The sequence below is a fragment of the Anthonomus grandis genome, chromosome 13 (genome assembly GCF_022605725.1).
Source record: "Anthonomus grandis grandis chromosome 13, icAntGran1.3, whole genome shotgun sequence".
NCBI lineage: Eukaryota > Metazoa > Arthropoda > Insecta > Coleoptera > Curculionidae > Anthonomus > Anthonomus grandis.
The window spans coordinates 14,914,664-14,933,257 of record NC_065558.1 but is presented as its reverse complement, the minus strand read 5'-3'; the positions used below and the strand labels follow the sequence as shown (position 1 = coordinate 14,933,257).

Here is an 18,594-nt window from a genome sequence, read left to right as displayed (position 1 = left end):
TATAAAACTTATTCATGGAAATGTATGCCCCCTAAACGCTATTAATTATGTACAATGAATATACCGCAAGAGCAGTCTATTCGCAGAAATGTACGTAATGTGTACGCAGTTTTTAAGACTTCTTAAAAAGTTAGTGTATTCTTTATTGTTGCGATTAAGGGCTAAAAAATTTTTTTTTGCATATTCATAAATATGTAACTACGTATTATAGTAAAACCTCTCATAAACGGACAGTCAGGGGACTGGAAAAAAATGTTCGGTCAAGAGAGGTGTTCGCTTAGTGGAAAAACCTATAAAGTATGTATGTATACATAATTATGTAATAAATGTTGTTTCAGAAAAAAGAACACAAAATTGCAAAAAGACAATGCATTTTCATTATTTTTATACAGAAATTAGAAAAAACTTTCTAGCTTAAAAAAATTAAGTTCAAACACTACAGTTCTTTGGTAAGAAATTCATCTAGGGTTGTCTGCCTGGTTTTCTTTTTTAATATGGCTTCCTGAAAATACAGTTCGAGCTTCGATAATATTCAGAAGGCGCTTTATGATCCCTCTGCGTTTTCTGGAAAAAAATTTAATGGACTTTACTGCAGACATAGCCACGATATAGGTTTTAATACAATTTTCCTTACATGGAATCTCATCGCCCATATACCACATCTGATATACTTTGAGCTTGAATATCTTCGGGGCTTGAACAAATTTCATCTGAAGCAGGTTCTTCTACACCAGCGTTACTGAAAGTGTGCTCCGCGAAACCTCCGGTAGGGCTCCGCCAGCAGTCATAATAAATGAATGTATGTATTAAACTGGACCCTATAAGAATAAAGTTACCTAAGATAAAAATAAACAACCAAAACGCCTACTTATAGGCGTTACTGGTACATATACGAAAATTTCATATATGTACTATTAAGTAAATGCTCGACCTATTACATCGAAATGTTACAGCGTTACTCGGTTCGTCGCGCTGTTTCTCGTGCTCGTGTGTCGACGCGTACTTCGGAGAAAATCGTCTGGCTCTCCGAAGTTTCTGAGGAATTCGAGATGATTCGATGTTTGCTGGTATAATATAAAGGAGGATTGTTTGGCGCGGAGAATTTATTAATCAAGCAACGTACCGCAAAATTTACGCACACCGCGCTCAGTATTTTATGTTCGCTTGTCTTGTTGTTCGTAGTGGTTGTAAAATCTTGTATTTCGATTTTCGTGCGTCAAGAAATACTATTTGTCATAAAATTGACCAAATCAAATTAGTGTTAAAGAAGAATGGAGCGCTGGCTTAAAGGTGTGTTGCAAAAAATGTGGTTCGCTTGGATGATGCGTCAAATTCAAATCAAGGTGATATGACGGCGTCAAGTTCTAGTTTTATGGTTTCAAGTTCAAGTAGTAAAACATCTAATTACACACTAAAGGTGAAAAAACGAAAGTATGACGAATCATACATTAACCTCGGATTTGTTGATTCCAACGGCTCACCTCTTTGTATGTTGTGCAGCAAACTCCTTGCTAATAGTTCGGTGGTACCTGCTAAGATGCGCCGACATTTAGAAACTATACATCCCGACTTTAAAAACAAAGTAAAGAATTTTTTCTACGTAAAAAACAACAATTATTAAAAAGCCAAAAAACTATGACGTATGCGACTCAGACTGTGAATGAAAAGGCCACGGAGGCATCGTATTTGAATTCGGTGTTAGTTACCGCATTGCCCAAGCAGGAGAAGCGCACACTATCGCTGAAAAGTTAATAAAACCATGTGTGGTTGACATAACAAAATAAATGGTCGACGGAAAATCTGTAAAACATCTTTCTACAGTGCCGCTTTCGAACGATACAGTTACGCGCCGAATTGTGGATATCGCAGCAAACATAAAACAAGAACTGGTTTCACGGCTTCAAAATAACAAATTCGTCTTGCAAATGGATGAGTCGACTGATGTTGCTGGACTGGCCATCTTGCTAGTAATTGTGCGATATCCATATAAACAAAACGAAAATAGAAATTTTTAACATGATTAACATATTTTTTGAAGGAAACCAACTCGATTGGAATGATTGCATTGATATTTGTACCGATGGAGCCAAGGCAATGACAAATAGAACAGCAGGAGCAATATCACGAATAAAAATGAAAGCGCCAAATTGTAGTTCCAGCCACTGCATCCTGCATAGACAATCACTCGCGGTTAGGAAAATGCCACCAAATCTAAATTTGGTTCTTGATGAGTCAGTACTAGTTTTGTCAAGTTACGTCCATTACAATCCCGATTTTTCTCAATATTATGTGAAGATTATGGTCGCGATCTTAAAACACTATTGCTCCATACTGAAGTGAGATGGTTGTCTCGGGGCAAAACTTTGACAAGGCTTTTTGAACTAAGAACAGAATTAGAAGCTTTTCTTACAGATGTTCCTTTTAATTTAAAAGACCGTTTGTCTGATAAAAGCTGGTTATTTAGATGGAGATATGATAAAACTTAACATTAAACCTGTCACTACAAGGAAAACAGACAACAGTTTTCAAAATAACTGCCTTTAAAAGAAAATTAGATTTTTGGATTACTTGTTTTGGTAAGAGAGAAATCGAAAGCATTTCATTGCTAAGTGAGATTCTTAGTCACCATAGCCTTAGTGATACAGAAATATTTCAAAATGAAATATTTCCTGAATTGGTGCAATATCTCAATAATCTGCAAGGGACTTGTAAATCTTACTTTCCTGAAGAATACAAAACTGAAAATAAACTCATGGTTTCAAAACCCTTTTTAATCTAAATTGCAGAAGCCTGAAAATATGTCAAATCAGATCTATGAATCATTTCTAGAAAAGACATCGGATACAAGCATGGAATCATTGTTCAAAACAATTTCACTTAATCATTTTTGGTGCGTCGTGATGAATATCCACAACTTGCCACAGAAGCTTTGAATGTTCTTCTGCCGTTCCCAACAACGTATTTGTGTGAAACGGGATTTTTAGCATATACAGCTACAAAAACAAAATACCGCAATAGACTGGATGCCGAACCAGACATGAGAATTCAACTTTCTTCTATCAAGCCTGACATTATCCAGTTGATGAGGAATAAAAAACAATTACATGCCTCGCATTAAATGAACTTAATGTTATCATTTGCTTACTAACTCACTACTTCTGTATCTATCTTTTTTTGTGTGATTATTAATAAACAATTATTCACAACTGCTTTTGCTTTTAGTTTAGAGTTTAGGGTTCCGTTAAAAATTTAGTTTTTTAAAAGGGTTCCGTCACGAAAAAAGTTTGTGTAACACTGTTCTACACATACACTTTGGTCTATATTATTAAAGAATTATTGAATATCTTATTGACCTATTCCGAGTTGTCCTTTTTTTCTTGCAAATTTCTGCCAGTAAAGAGGAACATTTGGATCAATTTAATCATCTTCATCCTCTAAACACTATTTAAATGCTTTTTAAAAACAGTTCTTTCTAGTGGTGTTAGTAACTTAATCCCATGCTGTTTTAGTAAAGTACAGTTTATCTAGCAAATTAATTTTTTTAACCAACTCACTGATAGAATCCGCAGTTTCCATGTTAACAACCAAATGTTTTAATCTTAAAGTTCTGTAATTTGTCTTGAAATTCTTAATAATGCCCTGGTCTAACGGTTGACATACAGATCTGCAGTTAGGGGAGAGAACACATAATTTGATATTTCTAAGAAGCAAATTTTTAGGATGAGAGCCGGCGTTGTCGAGGAATAATAAAATATTTCTTTTTTTAAAGCCTATTCCTCGATCGAAACCATGTAACCATTTTTAGACGGTAGAATATAACAACCATTGTCAAGGGTTTTCTCTTGCAGAGGGAATTTTTTGTCATTTCACTTTGTTTAAATGTATGCCATTTAAATTAGTTTCACCAATTTCTTTGGTTTCCTTAGGGGCAGTTGATGTGTCATTTGGTATGCTTATTGGTGACTCAATTGTTTCAATGCTTCCATGGGCCTTATCACTTATAAGTTTGCAGACACCATCATTACACTCGCCATTAACAAAAATGATCCGTTATATTAACGCAATACGATATCGTTATGCGCTCTATCAAGAGTTTTTCACATTTGCACTTTTCTTTTTTTAGATTGAGAGTTATTAGTCAATGCTCTAAAAAAAAAGACCTATGTCCTCTGCATTGAAAGCATCTTTTGGTGAACCCTCCTGATATTTTGCAAATCCTTTTGCCTAAAGATTTTGCAATTTCTTCTTCTTTCTTCAAAGTAAAGTTCAAATAAACCTGTCCAACAGTTGAGCTACATGGTGCAGAATTTTTTTTTTAATTATAACTTCCTGGATATTTTTATAAAATTTAGCAACACACGCCTTTCAAAAACCAATGTTTTATGTAATTTTTTTAACCTTTTTTTGAAATAGAATTCCTGCATTCGAAAGATATATTACCAATGCCGCGTAATATTTTTAAAATAGATTTATTTTATTTATGTTTCAAAATCAAAACAAGGGCGTCGCAATGGGTTCAAGCTTATTTCCTCTGCTGGCAGAGGTTTTTATCTCTAATTTGGAACATAAAATTAAGAACAGCTCTCTTTTTCACCACATCTTCTTTATCAAAAGATATGTGGATGATATTTTATCTTTTTTCAAGGGGATAAAGATGAGTTAATCACTTTTATAACCTTTCTAAATCCCTTACACTCTTTAATAACGTTCACTTTTGAAATAGAGAAAAATAAATCATTACCTTTTCTTGATCTCAATTTAAAACTCTTCAACAATAAAATTAAATTTTCGATATATCGCAAACCTACAAGTACTGACAGCACCATCAGCGTTTTAACCATTTAACATTATCTGAGGCACTAGACGTATAAGTTTGACAGAACCTCTTAATAGTGTAGGTAATTTTAATACCTCTCGTAATTTAAAAATTAGTTTTAATTTATGTTCCCCTGGTTCTTTTCTAGTATCCCTGATGATGGACATGTTCTATGTCCAAAACATGTTGGATTGATGATAAATAAATTTAGTGGAGGATGGCCGGAATACTTTCCCATTTAAATTTGAATTGAATACCCATTGAAAATTTAAAATAATCGAGCTCGAACACCAGCGTACTGTCGCCGCGGCGGCGTTGCAACATCTCGCCTGTTAGGAACTTTATATGTAGTGATCCATTCGCCAATCTGTATATCCACTCTCCAAGGCGCTCAACAGGGCAGTCTTATAAACCATCAGATTCGTAGACGTAGATCTCTTATTCAGAGCCATGTTGGTCATTAACAATAATTCTCTTGCATAACTAACATAAGTTGATCACAAAGAAATGCTGTTTTGACTGAAATGACTGTTTTCCAACCTATCTGTATATTGCCAATGTCTTCTTTATTTACCGCCTTAAAAATTTGAAGCAATATACCTCTTTTTCCAGGTATTCGAAAACTAACCCCGTATAAGCGATTTTTTAATATTAAAGGGTTGAAGTCGGGGAGTTTGTATCGACCATGATCAATGTATTATCTGATGTATCTCAAGGTGGACACTGTGCATCTCTCTTTTTCAGTTTGGTTGTTAATGACATAGAGCAGTAGATTACATCTTGCAAGTAATATACAAAGGTTATTACTTCTGAATCTGATGCAGCCGTTTTGCAGCAAAACTTGAATAATTTCTTTCATTGGTTTAGTATAAGTCTCCTCTTTCTTAATGTCAGTAAATGTTTTTACATCAGTAATTTTTTTTAGAAATGAATGCAGGATTAACACAGTCTATTCTATAAATGGTAAGAATGTGAAAACTGTAACTCTGGGAAAGGATTTGGGAATCTTGTTTGACACCAATATCACTTTTTGGAATCATTATAATGCAATGAAAACTCTGGGTTTTATTCTAAGGTTACCGCGTGATTTCTCACTTTCACTAATTTTTGATAATTTTATACTGCTCTTTAGTAAGATCTTAATTAGAGTACGAATCTGTGCTTTGGTCTCTATTCTATGCTGTACACATTTAATATTATTATTTATTTTATTTATACATGATATTAATTATTGCTGATTATATAAGAGGCTCAAAGTTGCTTGGTTTTGTTCTAAGAAATTGCCAGTATTTTTCAGTGAGGGCTTCCAGATTGGTCTACTGTGCGTTAGTAAGTCCTGTCTTAGAATAGGTACTGCTCAGTTGAGTGGTCACCATATTTTTAAAATCACGCAGTTTTCTTGGAATGTGTTCAACATAAATTTATTAGAGTATATGCTAGTAGTAGTAGTAGCCATGATTACAGTGTCATGAAACAACGGATAAGCTTGCCTTCACTTAATGCTCCTAATCCTGTTGATAGAAATTTGACCCTGATAAATAATCTTGATATCGGCGTATTAAATTTATCTTTAAATCAGCTAGTAACTCCTTAGCTTGTTCATAATAATTAATGTTATATATGTTCCTCTTTAACTTTATTTCAGCATTATAAAACATATTCTAGGGGTAATAATAATAATGTTTGTTTCGAAAAAACAATAATACAAAGTAACTAAGAATACAGTTGGAAACACAATTAACTACTAAGTTTGTGCGTGTTCCCATTCAAAATATATAGATATATATCAAGTTCAGACAAAATAAAATCTAATATTATGTGAACAGTATAGTGATTATAAGCTAGCAACAATTAACATTAACCAAACAATTGCTCAATATTAATATGAATGGTCCAAGTTTTTATTCTATACTTGATCCTGGCGTAAGGTTTATTTCTCAAATCAAGAGGCATCAGATTGTAAACTTTTGGAGCTGTATAAATTAACGATCTTTTAGTAAAAGTAAAAGTTATTTTAGGAAAGGATAGAGGATTGTTACTTTGAAACCTGGTTGCCAAAGGCAATACTGGTCTACTTTCAGCTATTTTATTATTACAAAGAAGTCTTGTAACTAAATTTACATAAATGTGATGCAGCTGAAAATCAGTTGATGGGTACAAATTATTTTTAAATAAACAAACTTTCAGCAATGCTTTTTGAGCAATAACAAGAGGATCAAGAATAGAACTATAAGAGCACCCCATACACTTATACCATAACCAAGTACAGACTCCGCTAGAGTTTTATACAATGACAAGGTTGTCTTTTTTAACAAAGAATGCCTTAATATGTAAAACCTATACAACAACTTACGTATTTTACCAATCATATAATAAATATGTACATTTCATTTTAGTAAGTTGTCAAAAAATACTCCCAAATATTTTACACTATTGTCACAATCAAATTTAGTGTTACACTGGCAAAAGTTGTAATTTTGGCAATCAAAGTTATGAATTCTTAATGTAGTATAACCTAGTAGACTAGAATTATTTTTGGCATAACACATAAACTTAGTTTTGTCGGTATTTAAAGTTAGCAGACTGAAATGAAACCAATTTTTTACCCTTGATATTAATGACTCAGCTTTGTTTTTGACTCCCTCCCAACTGCTATCTTCAATTATTAAGCAGGTGTAATCAGCAAAACATACCACACTATCTTTTGGTATAACTGAAGAAAGACCATTGATGTACAGTGTAAATAAAAGAGGCCCAAGCACAGTACCCTGTGATACAACACGCTCCACCGCACGTCCAGAACTTACTGTTTCATTAATTTTTACCTGCTGTTGCCTATTTTCTAAAAACGATTTTAATAATTGATATGGTAATACAATTATACCCAGATCACCTAGACGTTTCAGCAAAATATGGTGGGACACAGTGTCAAAGGCTTTGGCTAAGTCAATAAAAATGGAAATGCATTACATACCCGAGTTTAAACCAGAGACAATGTGGTTGGTTACCTTTATAAGTGCACCTCTGTACTGAAATTTTCCCTAAAGCCATACTGCTCATTAGATAACAAATGATACCTACTTATTTATAAATTGGGTGAGTCGTAATTTTAGGCATTTTTCAATTAATTTACTAACTGAACTAGTAAGAGCAATTGGTCTATAATTAGACGGTTCTTCCCTACTAGCCTTGAAAAGGGGGATAATAATTGTTTTTTTAAGAATATCAGGATAAATGCCAGATGAAAAAATTTGGTTTATTAAATAAGTCAAAGGTTTTAAGAGAGGTTTATAATTTAGTTTAATTATTTCATTAGAAATATTATCAACAGTGCTAGAGGTTTTGTACTTGTAATGAATTAATAATTTTTATAAGATCACTAGGCAGAATAGGATTTAAAAAGAAGTTATTGTTGGCCTTTATACTAGGAAAGTTGTAGTCATTAGAATTATTTATTTTGCTAGCCAAGTTAGACTCCACAGAACTAAAGAATTTGTTAAACTCCTCAGCAATTAATGGATCAGTAGTAAGAGAATGGTCAGCTTTACTTTTAATATGTTTAATGTCATTGTTGCCACCAGAAAAATCTTCATTTGTACATTTTTTGATATTTTGCCAGGTCAACCTAGGATCCCCTGAGTGAGAGGAAAAGATGCCTTTAAAATAAGAAGCTCTAGCAACATTTAACACTTTAGTAAGCATTTTTCGATATTCTATAAATTGGGTTTTATAATCAATATTTAGAGGATTTAATGATAAATATTTCTTTAAATAATCCCGTCTTCTTATTGAATTGCCCCTTGTTAACCAAGGTTTTAAAATTCTGTGCTTGCATTAGACATAGTTCTCAGAACTATGTCAAAACTTATTTTTTTAACTTATTTTATTAATAAAATTTGAAGCACAAACATTTGGGATTCTTTCACTCACAACATCCTGTCAGTCTTCTGAATTAAGTCTTAGACTAAGTTGAGACTTATCCAAATGTTTAAATAGTCTAGAACCAATATTATTACTACTTAACAGAGGAATATTTAACAAAGTAGTGAAATTGTCTGAGTACCCTCCTCTTAAAACAACAGCTTCGGAGATGAATTTTGACCTGACAAAAATGTGATCAAGACAAGTTAGACAATCACCCTGCTCCCTAGTACCAACATTAATTTTACTCAAAAACCCTTTTGATAACATTAACTTTAAATAATTATTAACACCTTTTATTTAAGAGATTCAAATTAATCACCACAGAAAATTTCTATTGCACATATTTGTCTATGGCTATGAAGATAATTCTCCATGCTCGATAGAAAAATATGTTTTATTGTTAATTATTTAATTAGATAGTATTAGTAGGGCTTATGTACCAGGTTACCTCTAGTAGGATTTATAATTTTTGTTTTCTCATAAGTATATCAATTTATTTTTTGTTATTTGCTTTTTTAAATTGTTATTTAAATGTAAATCAAACAACAGCTAATGGGGTTTTCCCGTACTTAAATAAATAAATATGTTACAGTCTTTATTTCAGAGAAGAGAAGTTAATGATGTCTCTTTTTTCTGTAGGATTAATAATGGTTTAATTGAGTGCCCATCTTTGTTGGAGTAGGTGGCTCTTTATTGAGTAGAAATGAATCGTTTGAAGTTAAGTACCATGGAACAAATTAGGGAATGCACAGTCCATTGGGTTGATCATTAAGTCTATTTTATATTCAATTGTAATTTCCATTTTCTACAAGTGTTTAAATTGTTTATGTAAAATTTTCAATGGAGGTATTTGTTGATAAATAAATAAATAGAGAAATGCTAATTTCAACAACAAAAAAATTAAAATGACGCTTATTGTTTATATTTTAGCAACAATATGAATTTAGCTGATGATCATTTCCGCAAATTCCGCACCACATACTGCATTTTCCTCGCCCTAAAGCCCTAGTATCAAACAACCTTAAGAGTTTCTAAATCTTGAGTATCATTTACGTCAATGTTAATATTCAAAACTGACATTGACATTCCTCTTATCCATTTCTGATTGATATGGGTAAAAATTCCTTTGAAGTTTAAAAATCAAAAAAGCCAACGGTATTACGGTAATCCTAAGTAGTCACAAGACTTCCCTAAAGACATACTTTATATAAATAAACGAATTCCCAATGGAGCCGATGACTTTAGGCAGCGCTTCCTCTAGTCCCGCTTCGCCCGGCGTAAACTCCTCCGGATTCCTCCCGAATTTCTTAATAGGAGACATCACCCCCAGCACACCATATCATCCCCATGTATCTCCCGGACGTAATAAAACCCCCGGTAGCTTCAGAGGAAACTCCACCATGAGTGAAGCGAAAACCCTACGTCAGAAACTGTTCAGTCAAAGTATGGCGGAGAGTCCCATACAGCCACCCCCATCACCATTTACTAGTGCCCCTGAGAAGACTGGACCCCCTAAGACTGGCCTGTTTGACACATTGGATTCAGCTAAAAAGGTAACTTCTCCCGTTTTGAGCAGCACTGTGGCACCTTATAATGAACCTTCCATGTTTATTAATGAGAGCCTGTCTAGGATCCACTCTGTGGAAGAAAATTCAATAAATATAAGCAATAATAGAGGTTCAAAAATCGATTCTCAATGGGTCACTGTATTTGGGTTTCCTCCTAGCACATTAAATTTGGTTCTATCACAGTTATCAAACTGTGGGGTGATACTAGAGAAAAAAATTCCTTCACAAGGCAACTGGATGCATATAAAATTTAACAATCTTGGCGAAGTGGCCAGGGCCTTAGCTTTAAATGGCAAATGTATTGCTAATAATATAATGATTGGAGTACAGTTACACTACAATAAAGAAAATAAGGAGAACAACAGTGGAGCAACTATGATGACTTCACCAATAAGGGCAAGGTCTTTGCGACAGTCATTTGTGTCCCCACATGCATCTAACACTGTGATTCCTGCCCAGAGTATGCCACAAAAGAGTACTGGGATTGTTAGTAAAGCAATGGAGTATGTTTTTGGATGGTAGTTTTAATACTAAATAAGGTGTGTTAAAAGGTAAATATTGAGATGTTGTGTCTAATTGTAATTATTTACCTATTATTACCCCCTATGTTTGAGACAAATGAGACTTATCATTCTGTGCTATATATTTTTTTGTATAAATACATTTCTTTTTTACTTAAACAGTATTTTTATTGTGAAACCAGAATAATTGAAGGGGTCAGTGCAAAAACCAGTCAACTTCACTTTTCTTTGAAAATATTTACTATTAGAATAAAGCAGGTTGGTGATGAGCAATAAGTTAAGTGACAAACATTTTGTTAGAAGAATCAGTGAAGGTCAGATTGTTTAATGTAAATTTATCTGTATTGTACTGTTTCGTAAATATTTACGGATCAGTACACAATACATTGTTGTATAGATATCAAGATTAAAACTAAAATTCAAAGTTTTATTGTCCAACAGGAAACAAATCCTAATAATAAGACAATTATTAAAATATCAACAGATAATATTAAATAAATTCAGTAATGCAACAAATAACAATGTCAAACTCATTAACTGGTACAATATAAAACTAATAGTAGGTGTTACATTAAATACTTAAACAACTAATAATTAAATTCTGCCAGAACAAATTCGAAATGATTCAAAGTCATGCCAAACAGATCCTTAGCAGAACATCATTGAACCAATTGTATTCTCTATATATGGGCTCTTTCTTATCCAAATTGGTGCCATAAGTGTCCAGATAAAATACACTGTGTCTTGTATGGATGTAGGATAATTCAAATTCATAGCAAAATTCAAAGCTGAAAAATAAAAACACTAAACTCCCACAAACAACAGATTGCTGAAGAGACAGCAAACAACAAACCTTGAAAGCAATAACTGCTGACTAAAACCCCTCTCAGGGTATACACCATCCAACTTAAAACTAATATATTTGTAAAAGATTCACTGAACTGATTCCAGCTTGTGAATATGCACTGCATAATTAGGAAACCATACTAGACAGGCATACAGCAGGAGCGATTTTACTAGGGAGTTAAGAAAATTGTCCTGCTTGAAGTATTAGAAAATAGTTCTGTTGATCTTATAATGAAGCTTAGGGTCTTTAAAGAATATCTTATGATGGTATCTATATGAGTATGGAAGGTAAGTTTTTTTATCAACACAGGCGCCCAGGTCTGTGTTGATCAAAAATAAAAATGGAGCAAGATTGCTCCCCTGGGGGACATCACTTGAGGTCCATCTACTAGGTAGGAAATGAAAAATTTTATTAGATATTCATGAAAACCCATTTTATAAAGGTTTTTTGAAATAAATCCATGGTCCATCTATCAAAGGCCTTAGCCAAATCTGTGTAGATGACATCAAGTTAGTATTTGCAGTTTATAGCCTCATATGCATTCCGCAGAAAAGATGTTAGATTAGTGACTGTTGATCTACACTGAAAAAAACTATGCTGATTAGGTGAAATAAGATGTTTAATTTGATGAAACAGGTTGCTATAAATGCAGGTCTCAAAGACTTGGTTAGCCAAAATAGAGAATGGGTGATAGCTCTCTACCATATTTCTGACTTAAAGACAGGCCAAATGTTTGCTTCTTTCCAAACGTTGGGAAAAGTGCTTGTACATAGTGACAAAGGGAATAGAAAAATAGAACTATAAATAACTTATTATTATTATTATTATTATTATTATTTATAATAAAACATCTCACATCAAAGTTTATGTGTTATTAATTTTTGATTTATTACTGACTCTTAAACAGTAAAAAATAATCTTTACACAACTATGAATGTGCTGTCTATAAAAGAATTCCATTGTATGCTTTAATCAAAAGTATATTTGCCTCTATCAATATTCTTGAGGTTTATTTCTCAAAGGTGCCACTTTAACTTTGATGATAAAATAAATGGAGAAATAGATTATTGTTGATGGCAATAATAATTTCTAATAACTTAGAACTGTTTGATGAAAACAATTGTGTATCTTTAAATAAAACAACAGATTTTATTATCTGTCTATGTATTATAAAAAACTAATAAAATATTGCAAATCTATGGTATTTAGTTAAAAAATCTGATTATTTTTATTTGTCAGATATCTTATGTATTATGTTTTTTAGTGTATTACTTTTCCTAATTCCATTCATGTCAGGTTTAATATATACTGTTGCTGATATGTTGAGATTGTTAAAAAATTAGTTTAATAATTAATGCTAAATGAGCAGGTTTTACACATAAAATATATTTCATTATATGTAATAGGAGTGCTCTGATAATTCATATAAGTGGGGCATCATACCTAAATGCTAACAGGGAGACATTCAGAAGAGAGAGCAAATCCGGTACTGTCATGGCAGATTTATTTTAAAAAAATCAAACATTGCACATGATGTAGTCAGTCTTATTATTGCCTGTGTTTTGAAAAATTATGAAGTTGGAAACACTACTCAAGCTATTATGGATCTGGTGTCAATTATTCTTGATTCTTTGAACAGCCCAAAATGTATGTCTTCATTGTCCTGGGACCTTAGCAAGACCTTTGACTGTGTCTTGCATGATATCCTCCTATGCAAACTCAAAAAACACTTTTTCAGTGATGGAAGTCATTGGTGACATCATACCTGTCAAATAGGCAGTTAGGGTTGATGGAGTGACATAGGAAGAAAGTGTCATTACCATAGAGGTGCCACAAGGTTCAGTGTTGAGTCCTATAATTTCTTTAATCTAAATTAATGATTTATCAAGTTTAAAACTTACAGCAAAGTTCACACTTTTTGCCGATGACACAACCATCTTGTCTAAAACTGCATAGGGTGCTCTGGAGATTTTATCTAATGTACAGGAGAGGGTGAGTTGGTTTTTAGTCAATGGATCGCATTTGAATGTTCAGAAAGTAAAGAGGTTGTGTTTTCTATAAGGGATAATGACAAGATCAAGTTTCTGGGAGTTCATCTTGATTCTAGGCTGGTTTGGAATGTGCACATTGTCTCAGTGGACTGAAGAGCGGTTTATATCTGTTGCAGAACTTGAAAAATTGTGTGTTTGAGCATATTTCGGCCTGTTTCACTGTAGACTTTCATAATATGCTATTCTTGCATGGAGGCATTCTGTACAATCAGAAAGAATTTCCAGGCTTCAGAGTGGTCTCTGGACTGGGCCACAGGGAAGACTGGGTGAATGCATTTGTGAACTTGGGGATATTAATTTTGCCAAGTGTGTTTGTTTTAGAGATGCATGTGAAAAAGTCCTTATGACGATCTTCATCCGAGTATGATGCCAGACAAATAAAAAACCTGTTACCAAACTACTGTCATCCCAAAAGGTCACAGGATGGTCAAAGTTTTTATGGGCCAAATTTTTTTAATGCCCTTCCTATATCTGTGATCCGTTATAATAAATTTTTAGATTTTTTACTCTTAAATTTGGAAGTTTTTTTCGTAAATAATTGTATTGTCATTGAAGTTTTTTTTTGTATTCTTATTTTAAACTTGAACTGCGTAAGCACAATTGTGTATTAACATTAATAAAACTATTGACTATGTAAATTATGCTGTGTTAAAAGATTTGATAGGTGATTTTTGAATAGAAGAGAGAGTAGTCTTTAGATTTTTTGTTAAACTTAAGAGTTATCAGAAATCCTGTCAATGATTTAATAGAAAACTCCTTTTCAGACTTAACTATTTTTTTTCCATTTCAATTGAGTTTGAAAAAAGAACTAAAGCATTTAAAAAAATATGAATTTTTAGATATTTCAATAGTAGTTTTAATTCTAATGATGTTCTTATAGTTTTTCTTTAAACAAAAATATGTAATCATATAAAAAAATATTTATTGTAGCACTGTACAAAATAATTTAAAAATATCTTGAAGATGTAAAATATAGACGGTTCTTGAAATATATATTCATAAATTAGGAAACAAAATACACTGCAGTATACTTGTTTAATATTTAAATAATTTGGTATTAATAAATCTAATAATGGTTCATTCATATCAGGTACATATAAAGTTTACAAACATGCGCTAAAAGCTTCCTAATCCTAGAATTTATAATACTAGTATTTATTTGGTTATACAGGATATAGGACAAAAACAGAATACAGAATCGATTTTGATTGTACATAGAAGCATATTTTATATAATCAAAGAAAAAACCAAAAATGAAGAAAAGAAAAGGCGAGAACCAACATAAAACAAGAATAATAAAAAATAAATAAAATAAATCTGATCAATAGATATATAATTAATTTTAAATTTATTAGCAATGGTAAAGAAAAAACTTTAAATTTTGTACAGTTCTTCTATGACTTTAGAAATGCAAATTATTTGGGTGTTAATAGTTCTTTGTGTGGAGTTGATTGGGACCATGTTTTGAATGTAATTAATATTGATGATGCGGTTTCAGAGTTCTATCATAAATTGAATATGGCTATAGCTTTGTTTGTGCCTCTTAAGAGATTCAAAACCTCGTCTTTTCCCAGTTGGTTTTCAGGGGAGTTAAAGTACTTGATCCAGCAAAAGAAAATTTCACACAAAATATCAGTCTAGTCATACTGTTGCAGACTACGAAGTCTTTTCAGATCTTAGAGCTAGGTGCAAAACTCTAACGGAGACTTGTTACCAGAACTTTATTTCAAATTTGGACCAGTTACTTTATACAAACCCCAAAAGTTTTTGGTATAAGTTTAATAACAGGAGAGCAACGAATAGGCTTCCTGATTTGATGACCTATAATGATGGGGAGTTTGCAGGTTGTGAACAAATTGCAGAGGGGTTTGCCAGGTTTTTTTCTACTGTCTATAATAGAGATAATAATGTCTTACCTTCTCGGCAGGCTGGTGTAAACATGACTATTCCAAATCCTAAATTATCTATTGGATTAATTTTTGATAAGATCTTTCGATTACCCCCTAAACTTAGTGCTGGCCCTGATCGTATACCCAATTATTTTTTGAGAAAATGTGTATGTGCCCTCTCTTATCCCCTCTTTGTTTTATTCAGTAGGTCTTTAGACTTGACAGTTTTTCCATCCGAGTGGAAACTCAGTTTTATTACGCCTATATTTAAATGTGGTGCTGCTAATGAAATGATCAATTACAGGAGTTTGTGTGTGTACAGTCTGCCATCCCAAAACTTCTAGACAGTCTTATTTATGACCAAATTAATTTTTATTGCAAAGAACTTCTGTTAAGTGAACAGCATGGCTTCAGTCGTGGCAAGTCTGCTATTACAAACTTGTTGCTGTATCAGGGTGCTCTGTTAAGTGCTTTGGAGAGGGGTGAACAAGTGGATGTAATATATACAGACTTTTCCAAGGCATTTGACAGTGTCAACCATAGCTTATTACTAGAAAATTTGTGACTTTTTGGTTTTTCAGATTGTTTGGTGGCCTGGTTTGCAAGTTTTCCTTCTGACAGATTCCAGCAGGTACAAATTGGGAATGCTAGGTCGCATCTTATCAGTGTGACCTCTGGGGTTCCACAGGGTGGTCATTGTTCTCCCCTGTTGTTCAATATTTTCATTAATAATATTTTGGTTTGCTTTAAAAATAGTAATTTTTTGTTATTTGCCGATGATTTATAAGTTTTATAGGGTGATCAGTTCAGAACAAGACATGGTTCTCTTGCAAGATGATCTGAATAGATTGTGTGAATGGTGTGTTGGTAATAGTTTGGCTCTGAATGTGGGTAAAGGCAGTTACATTAATTTCTACAAAAGAAACAAACGGGTAACTTCCTCCTATACTATTGATAATGTTAATCTTAGGTACACTGAAGTAGTAAAGGACCTTGGTGTCTTTTTTGATGAACAATTGAATTTTAATACCCATGTAAATACTATTATAACTAAGGCATCTAAGGTCCTTGGTTTTGTCCTGCGCAATTGTAAGGATCTGTCGGTTGAAACTTGCAAAAGGTTGTACATATCACTTGTTGTCTCTTTGTTGGAGTATGGATCAATAATTTGGTCTCCTCTGTACATGAATAATTGTATGGCACTGGAGAGGGTTCAAAATAAATTTCTACGATTCTGCCTTTATAAACTTCGCATTCCAGTTCCTAATGACCATTGTTATGATGAAGCAATGAACTTGCTGAACATGCGGAGTTTACTTAAGAGACGCACTGAGAATGATTTGGTGTTTATTTATAAACTTTTGAATGGCCTTGTGATTTGTCCCGAACTACTTAATAGGATTTCATTTAATATTTCATACCGTAATCTGAGGGCAAATCGATTGTTTTCTTTGCCTTATCATCGTACCAACTATGCTATGCACTCGCCTGTCGAAAGGACCTTGAGGCTGGTAAACTCTACTGGAATTGAAGTTTTGGGAATTTCCTTATTGCATTTTAGGAGTCTTATTAAGAGTTTGTAGGATTTTGTTTTTTAATTAATTTTGCTCCATGATTATAATGATTTGAAATACATTTGATCATTGTCATTGATAATAATATATTTTGTTTTTTCTTAGCTAATTTTGCATTGTTAATTGTTCTGATTTTGAGAGAATATTGTTACTACTTGTAAAACGGTTTAATTATCCTTGGTATTAAGATTAAGTCTGATAATTATTGTTAATTAATAATTAGTGGTCAGGTAGTATAGCTTTTATTTCTTTCTCAGAAATATATATATTTTTTGTAATGGGGTTGATCCCGTGTATAAATAAATAAATATTAAAATGAGTCGTTAAAATACTCTTCAATGCTGTAGTAAGCTTTTGGTAAGATTAATTTCTTTAGTTCTCTCCTAAACTTTTTAAGGTCTGTAACAGTCCTAATCGAAAAAAAGAACATGATTAAATATTTTACGACTAATAAATATAACAGAGTTTCTCGTAAGTGAGGATTGGAAGAGATAAGTTGCCCACCTGACGAGTATTATGACTGGTGCAGGATGGTGGACTTACGGACTTAGTATGAGTGTTGCAGTTTCCAATATAAAGAGTGAGACAACGGTTAAAATTCTTTCAGTTACAAAAAGAGGTTTACAAGAGACTCTCAGACCAACACCACACAGATACCTTAATGCTTTTTTCTGAATAGTAAAAATTATGTTAAGGAGTCCCTTGGAGCACAAACCCCAAAATGGCAACCCATAACGGATATGAGAGTCTATTAAGGCGAAATAAACGAGCAAACAACCCCCCCAACTCATGCCTGGCAACCCTGACTGCAAAATAAAATAATAATTACAATTTAGTCACTTAAAACAAATAGAAAATTAAAAGATATTGTTGAAAAAGGTGTGCCTCACAAACTAGATATCCTTGTAGCATTTTTTAAATTTTAAAAGCTTGACCCAAAGTTTCTTAACCCACAATTACTTATTGTTTTGCGCAAAAAAATTATTTACTACTCTTAAAACAAAATAATAAGGATGAAGACAACCCACCTTTAGCTGAATGGGTTTGCACTTTGCTTCTAGCTGACTTGGCAACACAAGAAAGTTGGGAAAACTTTTCAAATGTTTGTTAAGAACTTAAAATCCTGGAAGATACTTATTGTTACTTATTATACACAATTACGTATTGTTTTGCGCAAAAAAATTATTTACTACTCTTAAAACAGAATAATAAGGATGAAGACAACTCACCTTTAGCTGAATGGGTTTGCACTTTGCTTCTAGCTGACTTGGAAACACAAGAAGTTGGGAAAACTTTTCAAATGTTTGTTAAGAACTTAAAATCCTGGAAATAGAGTAATACCCGAGTATAAAATTTTTACAAAGATAATGAAGATGAAATCAACGAGTGTCTCACTTTTTTAAC

General features: G+C 32.8%; 1 protein-coding gene and 1 long non-coding RNA gene across 2 annotated transcripts; one reads left to right on the top strand and one right to left on the bottom strand.

Annotated features, from left to right (window-relative positions):
* Positions 1–152: 152 nt before the first annotated feature.
* On the bottom strand, positions 153–1,574 carry LOC126743556 (uncharacterized). The gene is made up of 3 exons (XR_007662921.1): positions 1,482–1,574; positions 635–818; positions 153–564 (listed from the first exon to the last, which is right to left on the bottom strand). It is a non-coding gene; the product is annotated as an uncharacterized LOC126743556 (long non-coding RNA).
* An 8,229-nt stretch (positions 1,575–9,803) lies between these two features.
* Positions 9,804–10,988, top strand: LOC126743551 (nucleoporin Nup35). Its single transcript, XM_050450694.1, has one exon. It carries the CDS (start codon positions 9,967–9,969, stop codon positions 10,828–10,830), a length of 864 nt encoding a protein of 287 aa, XP_050306651.1. The 5' UTR covers positions 9,804–9,966; the 3' UTR covers positions 10,831–10,988.
* The last annotated feature ends 7,606 nt before the right edge of the window (positions 10,989–18,594 follow it).

What these genes read in the sequence shown, in the direction of transcription:
- LOC126743551 (XM_050450694.1), top strand. Translation starts at nt 9,967, where the DNA reads ATGGAGCCGATGACTTTAGGCAGCGCTTCCTCTAGTCCCGCTTCGCCC.